Below are 13249 nucleotides of genomic sequence, written 5' to 3' on the forward strand. Positions count from 1 at the left end.
GAAGTGTAGAGGATTTATAATGGCGTCAGGGAATACACTATTAATAATCTACAAGACAGAGGCCACCTGGAGAGCAGCACAGGCTCCATTGCCATTTATGCTCCTCAGCAACCAACTGCAAGGGGGTGGGGGGGGCGGTGGTTAGACTTCCTTTGCCAACTCAGAACCAGACTCTTCCCCTGGGAGCAGAAAAACTTGTGTCTTTTGGGACAAGGCTTCGACCCTCTTGGGAAGTGGTTTTCCAGTTGTATTAGGGTTTGAACTTGAACAAACCACAACAAGCACAGATACTCTAAGTACATAGACATCCATGAAACATGTGGTGGAAGCAGAGCGTCCTGCTGGCGTTTCCCTCAGGGAAAGAAACACGGCAGCCACCTCTAATATTGTTACAGCCTAAAAGGCAAGGTCAGGATTGACACAGGGGTACAGAATAAGAGAAAGGTGTGCATGGTTGCCGCCAGGCCCATGCACAGAGAAACAAAGGTTTCTAAAAACCAGAGGTTAGCCTACTTCTGAGTTCTCCAGGCTGATCATTTAAGGCATCATTTAATAAACATAATTTCAATAATTTTTGGACAATGGTAGAATAAACTCATTTTCTTCTGTTCCTTCCTCGGGCCCCACTAAGAAACAATAAAGGGATTTTTTTAAGGCATAAATTCTCACAAGCAAAGAAATTAGGAGAGGGCTGGACAATACCAAAATTTCGAAAGCTAGAAAACAGATGGATGAGTATTAAGTAATTTAGCCAACCCAAGAAAGCCAAAATAAACCAGCAATGGGAAAAGCTGAGAAGCAAACCAATTTATACACAGAGCCCCTCTTAGATAGCTCCACAACTGGCTAATTAAGTACCTTTGGAAGTGGGGATGAAGGTGGGGCTATGTACAGGAAAACAGGGAATCTAAGAAGCAGTAACATCTCCAGATCCTTTGCCTCACACCTCCACTTCATAAACACTGGGAGCTGTGTTGGCTTAAGATGGTATAATAGCTGCTCTTGGGGTTCGGAAGACACCAGCATGGAGCTTGAGGGTAGGAGTGCATGCTGAAGACACTGTTGAATGAAAAGCTAGGAACCCATGCTGAGGCTCTTCCCCCAACCCCCTTCCCAGCCAGGCTCCACCCACAAGATTCTTCTCTGGGGAATCTGAGTAGCTAAAGAGCAAAGCTCTAAAGGTACCCGCATTTGGTGGCTTTCCCAAGGAAACAGGTCAGTTAGACTCCCCCCTCCAGAGAAGGCAGCAGAAGCTCTAACAGGAGCTATAGAGCCTGACTTGTAAACTGAAATTCAAAGATGACCACATAGCTAAGGAAAACCTCTAACACTCTAAAGCCTCTAATATATGAAAATGATTGCTCAAAAGATAAGCTGATTGAGACAGAGACTAAACCATCAGCAAATAAATGGATAAAGAAAATGCATTACAGTTGAACCTTGAATAACATGGGGGTTAGGGGCACCGACCCCCGTGCAGTCAAAATAACGCATGAAACTTTTGACTTCCCAAAAACATAACTGCTAATAGCCTATTGTTGACCATAAAGAGTCGGTTAAACATACTTTGTATATTGTATTTATTAGGTACTGTATTCTTACAATTTTGTTAAGAAAATCATAAGAAAGGGGCATCCGACTCTTGATCTTGGCTCAGATCATACCTGTATCAGGCTCTGTGCTGACAGCATGGAGCCTACTTGGGATTCTTTCTAGCCCTCTCTCTCTGTCCTTCCCCTGTTTGCATACACACTCTCTCTCTCTAAAAATAAATGGACTAAAAAATAATAATTTTTTTAAAGAGGATCAAAGAAAGAGAAAATACATTTACAGTACTATGCCTTACTTATTGAAAAAAGACACATACAGGGGTGCCTGGATGGCTCAGTCAGTTAAGCGTCCGGCTTTGGCTCAGGTCATGATCTCATGATTCATGGGTTCGAGCCCCATGTCAGGCTCTGCACTGACAGCTCGGAGCCTGGAGCCTGCTTCAGATTCTCTGTCTCCCTCTCTCTCTGCCCCTCCCTAACTCGCACTCTGTGTGTGTGTCTCTCTCTCAAAAATAAATAAACATTTAAAAATATTTTTTTTTAAAAAGACACATATAAATGGATTCATGCAGCTCAAACCCATGTTGTTCAAGGGTCAGCTGCATACACATACTGTGGAATATTAGCCGTAAAAAAGAAGGAAATGCTGTCATATGGTACAGCATGAATGAACTTTGAAGAAATTATGCTTAAGTGAAATAAGCCAATCACTGAAAGACAAATGCTACATGATCCCACTTATATGAGGTATCTATAGTAATCAAACTCATAGAAACAGAAAATAAAATGGTGACTGCCAGAGGCCTGAGAGGAGAGAAGATGGGGAGTTGTTTACTGGGTGCAGAGTTTCAATCACACAAGATGAAAAAGTTCTAGATGCCTATCGTACAACCATGTGCATATAGATAATACTGTACTGTATTTATTATTGTTCTTCTGTGTTGTGGGGAATAACCAGTGTTTAGATTTTAATCTAGAAATGTAAGCTCTTATGGAGGAGCATGCAGTTGGGAAGGAAGTTCCAGAATGTTTAGAATGTCCAGAGTTGGATTTCATTGCTCAGCCAAAATAATCCCAGGGTACAGATTACCCCTTGCATAATTTATACCCAGCAATTAGACTAGAAATATGAATCCAGAATGTCTCTGATAACCTGAAAAGGTGGAAATGATTACCAAGAGTGGCCCAAAGGATATGGTTAAACTCAATGAAATCAGCATGAAAATGATCCCCAAGGATTTTTTCTTCCCTTTAAGTTTGTGTGGGGCAACTGATTGACAGCTGCCTAATGTGAGTGTTTTGAAAACCCTGAATATGTATGACCAGTATTGTAATTAACATTGTGATGTTGATATAGAATGAAACTAAATGATATTGTAAATTTATTCTTTTGATGAAACATATGCTGGTGCTGATCCTCCAAACAATTATATTTTATTAAGAGAACATTTTGTGCCAGAGATGTGATGTCTGATCCTTTTCAGCCTTCTGAATATACAGAACACATGGTAACAAAGCGCATGTGCACAGCTACAGGATATTAGGATACAAGAAACAAGGATATAAGAATACAAGAAACAAGGCAAAGCAGTGTATTCCCATGTCCTCCTCTGAATAGCAGCAATTAAAATTCACAGCTGCTGGCTGCCCAGATGTTTCTTGCATTTAGTGCTTTGTAATATGCATCAGTATATATTGTATGGCTGCAGTTTCAGTAAACTAGACAGCTTTGTATTCTAAATTCTGCAGACTAGATCCAGTGTGTATATTTTTTCTTCAGATTAGCTTCCTTCCCCCCTCCCACCCTCTTCATTTGCTTGGGGCATTTGCAGTTCAGAAACAAAAGACATTTCCAGCTCAGAGTTTAGCTGTATCAGAGTGTAAGTGTAGGTCAGGTCTGATTTATGTTGCATGTCTGATAAGCAGGAAAGGAGAGCAAGATGAGGGTTTTGGAAAAGCTGGTGAACTTGGCTTGACTTATGTCTTCTGTTTTGTAGGCAGCCAACATCCCTCTGGTGTCAGAACTTGCCATCGATGACATACATTTTGATGACTTTTCTCTTGATGTTGACGCCATGATCACAGCTGCCCTGCGGATGTTCATGGAGCTGGGGATGGTACAGAAATTTAAAATTGACTATGAGGTAAGATATTCCATGTTGCGTGACCCCAGGAGTGTACATGGGACAGCATGGTAGCCAGGTTTCCCAAATTGAGTGTGATAATACTCAGCCTGCACACCTCATGGGATTGCCATGAGAATCATGGGAGCTTTGTGGGAGGACTTTGGTTGTTGAAGATCACTCAGACAGAAGGCATCGTTTTGATGACAGCCCACTGGAGACACATACAACTGCCTGATACAACCTCTCCCTTCCCATTTCAGACACTATGTAGGTGGCTCTTGACAGTGAGGAAAAATTATCGAATGGTTCTGTACCACAACTGGAGACACGCCTTCAATGTGTGCCAGCTGATGTTTGCAATGTTAACAGTAAGTGTGTTCAGTGGTGGTGGAAGGTCATCTGTCATTTGTATGGACCTACAGCCTTCTCCTTCATATTTCAATTTCTCTGACAAATTGCCATATGATTTATTTTACACTAGAACTTACCTGCCCTGGTTATGGGAGTATATATTTCACAACAATTTCTGAACTTTAAAACTGTAAAATCACTGACACCTTGAAGCAGGTGTAGTCTTGGAATGATTGCTTGAGTCTCTTTTCAATGTTTTATCTCGGGAAACTGGTTCTCTTTACAAAAGAAATGCTTGGATTTTCAAAGTAATCTTTTTGCAGAGGATATGGATATGAGTAACAGAACAAAGAGATCACTAGGTAAGACTCTCTAGGCTGGTGGAAAGCCATAGTAGGGGTGTGTGAGCATTACCCACAGGCACATGGAAGTCCTGAGAGAATGCCAGGGAAGATGGCAAAACATAAGTATTTACATGTAAACATATATGTTTACTTTCAAGCTGCTGACTCTATATGTGTATGTGTATTAACATATTTACCATATAAAATAGAACACAAGTTTCAGATTATTATAACATAAATTTAAGTAGCTTCCATCTTTGTAACCACACTAAAATTGAAACCCAAGATAGGGAACTCCAAATGACATACATTTTCCTTTGGCCAGATGAATAAGGACCGTCTGCACCTTCCTTATGAAGTGCTCTGCCCCGTTCTCTGCCTATTAAAATTTTACTCATCCGCTAAGGCATTGATCTAATGCCAGTTTTTCCCCAAAGTCTTCCCCTTTCTCCCCAAACATCTATAATTACTTCTGTCTCTGCACTTTGTCTAGTACAACATGTCTTTCTGCTGTGTGTTTTAAGTCACAGATCTCTCATTCTCATGCTATAGAATCAGCAGCTTGAAACTAAAGAGACAATTTCTTATTCTTTCAACATTTACTTGCTTGCCCAACATTTGTTTATTGAGGGCCTCACCAGCATTTTGCATGCAATCATGCACTTGGAACGTTTTCAACAGATGTGTGTTAGATCAACTTGAACTCAAGTGTGCATATAGCGTGAAAAGATGGGACCAAAATGTCTTCACTTTTATACTTGAGAACTTGTTTTGGGGTCCTCAACTGCTTAAGGACTAGCAGATTGGCCTAGAAAAACTGGACTGGCCCTGTTCTTCTGTAATGTACCCCATTAAAGCAGTTGGTCAGTCAAATGAGGGAGGAAGATGCTTTGAACTATTAGCCTTAATTGCTTGAGGACCAATGTTGCTTTAAGAAAAATAAATTAACCTCTTTCATCTTGCTTTTCCGTATCAGATCTCGGTAGACAAAGAATAATTTTCTGTGTGCAGAGTTTATGTGTCTAGCTCACAGAAGACATTCAATAAAAATTAACCTGTTATTTTGGAGAACCTCTGGATTTATGGTGGATTGCCAAAAATAAGTAAGCAGGAGCCTTGTTCAATGAAGGAAAAAAGGAATGGCCTTGATACTGTGAGTTAGAGATGTCAAAGATAGAAACAGACTTCTATGACACGCCTTAAAATAGTTGGGATGGGGGAAGTTAGCAAGAGCAATAGCGTCGAGGAGGACACTTAGGAGTAGAAGGAAATACATACAAGTTTTCTTCAGTAAATGTTTCCAAAATACAGACAATCTGGATCCTTTTCAACAACTTGAAGAAAGCAGAACTCTCAAACTCTGTCTCTACAATGGGGGTATTCATACTTCCAGAATATTCCAAGGGTATAGTTATTTTTGCAAGCCTGCTCAGCAACCTTGAAGAGTAGCACTGTGTGAGAGGTTTTCAGTTTTGTTTTTGTATTAATGCTAGCTCAAAAAGAGGAGCATTCTCTGTTAACGTTCCCACCCTGACTTTGAAAAGAATACATTGGTGAATGTTAGTTTTTCTCCCTCACGTTGAATTGAGAAGCCACATCTGGAAAAGATATTATTTCCTGCTCATTAAATTTTGCTGAACTTGACTAAGGGTTACAATAGGTTGAAAATGTCAACTTCTGTCCCTAACACAAGCCGTCTCTTCAACTTGACCATGGGCAGCCTGGTTAATGAGAATTTTTTAACTAAGAAAATAATTATAGAGATGAAAAAAAGATTACTTGGTCAGTGACGAAAAGGGTGAATTTAATTTACTCATCAATTCTAATTTCTGGAATACAACCTCAGCCTATGGCAAAATGATAACCTCCTCACACTCCTGAAGACCGTTAGGAGCTTTCGCTGTTTTGTTCTCATCAGTGATTGTATTTGCATTTGAGTTATCTCATATTGCATTTCCATGTGTTGAGTTAGAAACAAGATATTCTCTTAATATTAAAAAAAAAAAAAAAAAAAAAAAATCACCACGCACCCACCACTGGATTTGGCCTGAGTCCCAAAGCCAGAAGAGCATGATGCACATATACTAAGTTTTCCTCTAGATGGCACTCCAAGGCAAAGTTTCTCAGCCAGTTGCCAGGAAAGAAGAAGGGAAAAAACCTTCCCAACCTTCCCTCAAAGTATTTCTTTTCTTCTAGGACAAGAGATAATAAGGCACACACTGCAGCACTCTTTTCTTTAAAGAGGCACCAACAGAACCAGTGTGTCCAAAAAGAGCCCCTCCTATCAGGGTGAGCTGTATTCTGACTGCCTTGCCCACCCAGCTGTTAGCAGGAATAATACATGCGACCTTATATCTGTGGGCGTGTGTGTATTTTTCTAAGCCCATTGTCTCTGAGAGTAGGAAGATGCATAGTCCTGTATCATTGCTGAGCAAATTATGACACCATGTACAACAGGACAAGCAAATTGTAAATATACACAGCAGCTTCCGAACCTTTAACCCTGAAGTCATTTTGAATATGAAAAATAAACTTACTGACTCAGAATTACATTTTGCAAAAGTATTCAACCGCATGTCTAGGTAACGAATAGGTTTTGTTCCTTTGGCAGGGGAGAAAAAAAAGAATGGACCACTTTGAAGAATAGGTGATTTGATGTAAAAGGGTGGAAATTTAGCTCACTGGGAACCCTACTAATGATTTCCTAATTTATTCCATGCCTTTGGCCTGAAATTCCAAATTTTGAAATGAAAGCTTCAATATTATTCTTTGCTTCTAAAGAGATGTTTATATAGTTAAAATTTACCAAATATTTTGGATTCCTTGAATAAATACAGCATGTAGTGCCAGCTACTATTTGTGGTTAAAACAAGGAATAAAAACCTGCAGATCAAGAATAATTATTCAAATTCTCTTTGTTTATGGAAGCTTGTAGAATAAATATTCCATTAAGCACATACATAATGAAAGATGAGAATGCATTTCTTATATTAACATGCAGACCAGATAAAGAAAATGGCTGTGCTTTTGTTTGTATTCTGTAAAATAAAAGGTATGTGGTGGTGCTAAGGTTGCAGAGACATTTTTTGGTTTTATAAATGATGTATGAGTTCTGACAGATTCTTCAGGGGCCGGGGGAGAAAAAGGTTTCCTTTAGAGTCAGTGTTCTTTACTATCCCATAAATGTACTCATTAGCACTTTGGGCCATGCCCTGCATCCTGTAGGGCTCAATAGAGATTCATTTGAATGAGTGGATTTAGTTGAGAGTGATATTATTCACGTTGCTTAGTGTCCAGTTTTTTAAAAAACTATAAAACGATGAACAACTATCACTGTTAGAAATCTTGTTTTTCCTTCATATCACACTAAGGTTCAGCTAGGGTTCATATAGAATATTATGATCCTGCAGAATTCACTGGATATGAAAAGAGAAGAGCACATCTTCACATTAAAATTTATGGTGCTGCTGGCAGTGTGGCGCTGGTGGGGGATTGCAGTTAAACACTAATAATAACCAAGTATCACAGCAAATACATTGACACCCCCTGACATTTACTGGGGGCTTCTTAAATCTTAAATGTGGAGGTAGCGTGTTTAAGTCCATATTTGTGTTGTCAACAAGGTTATTTTCAGAGATAAGCCAAGGCATTTTATTGATCATTCAAACTAGAAAGCAGAAGGGACGTTTAAGGGAGAAAAATCCATCCTATTCACCAGCTTGAGGATAATGTGCTGTCTGCTGTCTGCCATTTTCAGAGAAGTCCTTGATTTTTGAGATAGAAAATTTATTCTGGAAGGAGATCTGAGAAGCACAATTAGAACTCTCCTCCCCACCACCCCACCACCCCCAACCTCCCAAGAAGGACAGAACCAATTAAATTTTTTTAGAACCAATTTAATTTTTGAATAAAATTGTTTTCACTAAGTAACCAGAATCCTAATCTCAACAGGAATCTAATTTCTTTGTAGATCGTAACATTGTGAGGTGAAAGACCTGTTTTGTTCTGTAACTGTGTATAATAAAGTGACAAACAATAATCATGTTTATAATTATCAAACATCATTGTATTTCCTTTTCAATGTAAGTAGCAACTACTCTACCTACCTTAAAATAAATGGTAGCATTATCATAATAATGCAATAAAATCTGCATGTTAGAAAAGCCAGTTCTTTAATCTTCATGTAGGTATGTCTTGACTTCCAGTGTAACTTTAAAAGATGGTAAATATTTAATTTAAGAAAAGAGTGATTTTCAATGTATTTGCAGATTATCAGTACTGGGCACTATAAATTAACTATGGAGCTAATCAATTTGAATACTGTTTAAATTACATTTATGACTCCTGCTTTTTAATCATTTAAGAACATTTCTATTTTTATTCTCTCTGGCCACCTCTGAGAGCCCCAATTAGGCACTCCATGCTTCTAGTTGACATTCCCTTTATCCACATTTATTTTATAAAAGGGAAAAGGCAAAGCCACACATAATTAAGAACCTGTGTGCTAATAACCAAACATACAATTGGGCAGAAGGATAATCCAATCCATTTCCTCACACAGGAGAGTAACCTCCATAACTCACTTTAAGCGCTGCCATTCATGAGTTATGGGTCATTCCCTTTCTAGTGAAAATAAATTCTCCCGCACCATCAGCCAGAGCTGGGTATTTTTCTTAGGACATGTAAATTGTAAAAGTGTATGAACATAATCACGTCCGGCATTTCGGGGAACATATAAGCTCTTGCTTATGGACACAGGCTGGTAAGGAAATGAATGTGGTTTCAGGGTTGGGGCTGCCTAGTTACAATATAGGATTTTTGATTAAAGGGAATTTATTCTTGAGATTTTTACGGTGTTGGTAAACTGCTTAATCTGTCGCTTTGTGTTTTATGACACCAGCCGCGTCCTCCAGGTCAGGGAGACCCAGCAGCAGAGCCAGGATCGTTTATCACAGCCTCCATTTTCCACGGTTTATAACTTAGTGATGGCACTTTCTTGGGGCTGAAAACTGGCACTTCAGGGTGTCAAGTTGGGAGCTTTAAAAAGTTTTAATTCTTCATGAGTCCCGTGTTCAATTTTGGCTCAGTGATGGCTAATACAAATTTGGGTAATCTTTGAAGAGCCATCATATTCTTGAATTTCATCAGCCTGGCCTCGTACTCAGGGAGGTCTATCTCTGCACCATTAATGTTTGCCAAGTAATCGGCCTCATTTTCTGTACTCACAAACCACATGTTGTATTATATTCAGTTCAGTAGTAATTTATCATAAACTATAAACTATCTTCCCAAACAGGAACAAAAAAAACTCTGCCCTCAAAATATTGCAAAGCACATATATTTTTAGTGTTGAAAGCTAAGTCCTTAAGAATCAAATATGCTTTTTCTTGTTTCTTCTTGAAATACAATGTGTGCTGCATGCATGCAGATATATTTCTTATATTATCTAAATTGAAGTAGAAACTGGGTTTTTTTTCAAGCCTTGTTAAGATACCTACCTGAAAATTCCCATAATTATACCATTTGTATATCTTTTTACACATTTTATCAAAGTATGAGAGCAGAGGTGTTTGGCCAGTTTTTGACTACATCAGATCTTCTTGAGAATGAAACAAAGTGTGTTGACACATGCTGGAGGTTTGCTTTAAAAGACTCTAGCACACAAACCAACAAAACAATACATGTGAACAGAGAGGTGAAACAAGACCAGCAAACCATGGATCCTGTTGAAGTTAGATAATGAATATGTGGGGGGTCATTATAGTATTCTAGTCTGTGTATGCTTTTAACTTGCCAAAATAAATTATTTAAATTATGGTGGTAAGTAGATTAAAAATTAAGTCTTGGAAGTGGTTAAAAAATAACCCAATAAAATTTATTAAAATCAACCCAGTTTTTTTTCATGCACCAAGCGTTTTTCTCAACACACGTAATTACACCAGACAGACCACTAAGTTTTGCCTTTCTCAGACTTCCATGAGCAAACATTTGCCACATTATTTTAGGTTAAGAGTCACAGTATGTCCAAAACATGACTTAGGTTTTACAGTTTGATGAAAAGTGCCTTCAGAGGCTTCTGCTTGTAACAGAAAGTATTTAAATATAGACTGTAAGGTTTTCCCAACTCTTAGCTTGGTAAGGGAAGGGTCATTGTAGACTTAATCAGTATTTGGCTACATTCATCTTGAGGGAAAAGAGAAGCAAATTTGATCAAACTACCCCACTCCCATGGACAATTAGACAAACTACAACTGGTTTGTGTAACATCACATGCTTTGGTTAAAGAGACACATAAACATAGTGCTGGATGTTGGTCCCCTAACAGCTGGAAAGGTTCTGGTCTCTGGACCTCAAAAATAGGACTGAAGTGCCTCTTTTTCAGCTCAGCACACTGTAAATATTATGGTAAATATTACTGTAAATAGCAGAGGGGTATAACCATTAAATCTAGATGCTCTGGTTTGTGAAGTAGTGTTTTTTCCCTAGTAGAGGATTGTGGCTATTAACACCTGTTCTCTCCCTGGTTGACAAAGGTAGGATTCTTTTTTTTTTTTTTATTTTTTTTTTTACGTTTATATATTTTTGAGAGAGACAGAGTGCAAGCGGGGGAGGGGCAGAGAGAGAGGGAGACACAGAATCTGAAACAGGCTCCAGGCTCTGAGCTGTCAACACAGAGCCCCATGCAGGGCTCGAACTCACAAACTGCGAGATCATGACCAGAGCCAAAGTAGGACGCTTAACCGACTGAGCCACCCAGGCACCCCAATAGGATTCTATTTTTAAAAGAAGGTAGGATATGGCATCAAGTAGCATCCATTAGTTTATAAGCGCTCTTGGTAAGTAATTGAAATCTGCTTCCACCTTAAAGCTTGAGAAAGTCCTCTACCTAAACTCATTGCTTTGGAGCAACTGAATAGGTTGATGCCCATCAGCCTGTCCCTTGGATTTGTATGTTGAGAGGTAGCCATTCCTTCTTGAAGCAAACAAAACAGAGCCCCAAAGGGAAACATGCTGGGCTTACTGTACATGCCCATGGAGCCCAAACATGTGCCTTAACAACTCTCACGACGCTGTTCCACCCACACTGGGGTGTGTGCTCAGTTGGGAGGGTGACTGAAGGCACCCTTCTCATAGCACCTCTGATTCTTGTTCGCAGATCTAAGTTTCACAGATAGACATGAGCATCCTGGATGTGGCATTTACAATGAAGCCCTCAAAGAGTGCTCTTTGGCTAAAACAAATTTGATTTTAATACTGTACCAAACAAAGACCCCAGACAGTGACCCTGCAACACTCTGCACACCAGAAATTAAGAAAACCAGAAATTAAATGTTGTTTCTTTAAATGCTGCGTTTCAGTCCTAAGCTCACATCACTTCCAAGTTGAAATCATCTGTAGGTCCGTTGAGACATGACACAAATTAGGGATATGGTGTGCAGATTCTTCGAGAAGGGCACTTCCTTGAAAAACCATGTTCGTCAAAACCCCTTGGAATGGTCTGAGCAGGCCTCATTGCTCTTCTTACCCCGAAGAGACAAGGATGAAGGGGAGAAGAAAGACTCTACAAAAACCCATCACACTCTCCCTCAACCTTAATCAATCCACTGAGGACTCTGCTTCTGTGCCTGGCTGTCAGCATCCATGGAGGAACATTCAGAACCAAGAACCTTCACTTTGGAATTTCTGTGACCATTAGGAATTTCTAGTAGATCACTGGACTCCCTCCCTCCTTAGTCTGCCACGTGGCAGATCTTGAAATCAACAGGATGAACTCAAGAAATCCCTCATCATTCAGTATCTCTGACACCCAAGGTTCAAAAACAAATATGAAGGCAGAATTTCTGGCATCACTTTCTCAGATTCCCATACCAGTTCACACATAGGACAAGGAGAATGCAGTCCGTAATCTACCTTCTCCAGAAACACAGCAGGGTGGCTGAGCATGCTGTTATATATATATTTTTACCTACACACACACACACACACACACACACACACACGTTCTTTATGGAAATTTTGGATGCAAAGGAAAATTTTTAAGTCACCTGTGATCCCATTACTGGTAACGTTTTGATGTACATACTTACAATCTTTTTTTATGCATATATTGAGAATTTTTATAAAGTTGGGATGTTACATATAAACCATTATATCTATTTTCTCTCCAACCCTCATTTGTAAATCACTATTTATTATCAGTTATATCTTCATGCACCAGAGCTTATGTTAGGCTCAAGATGTCCAGTGGCTCTGCAATATCAACCTATTACTATTCAAGAATAACATCCTTCATGGTATAAAGCACACACCAACTGATTCTTTAGAGCCATGTCACCTAGCACTCTATCATCACAAGAATATATAAAAGCTGCATAACTGTACCCTCACCCTCACCCTAGTGGCTGGAATAGTACAGTGGATGAGAACACACTCGGGAGCCAGGTTGCCTGAGCTCTCATCCACCTCTGTTACATTCTAACAATGTAGTTTAGTGCCTTAATATCCTCATCTGTAAAATGAGGGCGATAAGAACAGTGTTTCCCTTAGACGGTTCTTAGAAGGATTAAATGAGTTAATGTGTTTGAAGTATTTAGAACAGTGCCTGGCATACACTGCACTATGGAAGTGTTAGCTGTTGTTAATAATACCTCAAGCCTTTTCTCAGATATACCAGTTGCTTGGTACATAATAAGCACTTAATAACATTTGTTAAATGAATGAAGCCTCTGTAGCACCATCTATATTGTGTTGATATTATGGCTATTGTTTTTTAAGCCTTTTTGGTTTCTGCGGAGCCACAAAGCAACAGTCATTTTTCTCTGCCCATGATATTCCTCCATTCACTAGTGTTGTATGGGATCAGCTTTGAAATGGTCGT

The 13249-nt window shown here is 39.3% G+C and overlaps 1 protein-coding gene across 2 annotated transcripts in view; it reads left to right on the forward strand.

The window, feature by feature from the left end:
* PDE11A (phosphodiesterase 11A) overlaps positions 1-13249 on the forward strand; it is a 375452-nt gene that overhangs the window by 282646 nt on the left and 79557 nt on the right. For both annotated transcript variants that reach the window (XR_009256998.1, XM_058712978.1), the window contains exons 11-12: positions 3548-3694; positions 3937-4044. Coding sequence is in view for 1 of the 2 variants with exons in the window: in XM_058712978.1 (XP_058568961.1) it covers positions 3548-3694; positions 3937-4044 (255 nt within the window). In the remaining variant the exon portion in view is untranslated. The remainder of the gene's footprint in view (positions 1-3547; positions 3695-3936; positions 4045-13249) is intronic.

Source organism: Neofelis nebulosa, chromosome 2 (assembly GCF_028018385.1).
Source record: "Neofelis nebulosa isolate mNeoNeb1 chromosome 2, mNeoNeb1.pri, whole genome shotgun sequence".
Classification (NCBI taxonomy): domain Eukaryota; kingdom Metazoa; phylum Chordata; class Mammalia; order Carnivora; family Felidae; genus Neofelis; species Neofelis nebulosa.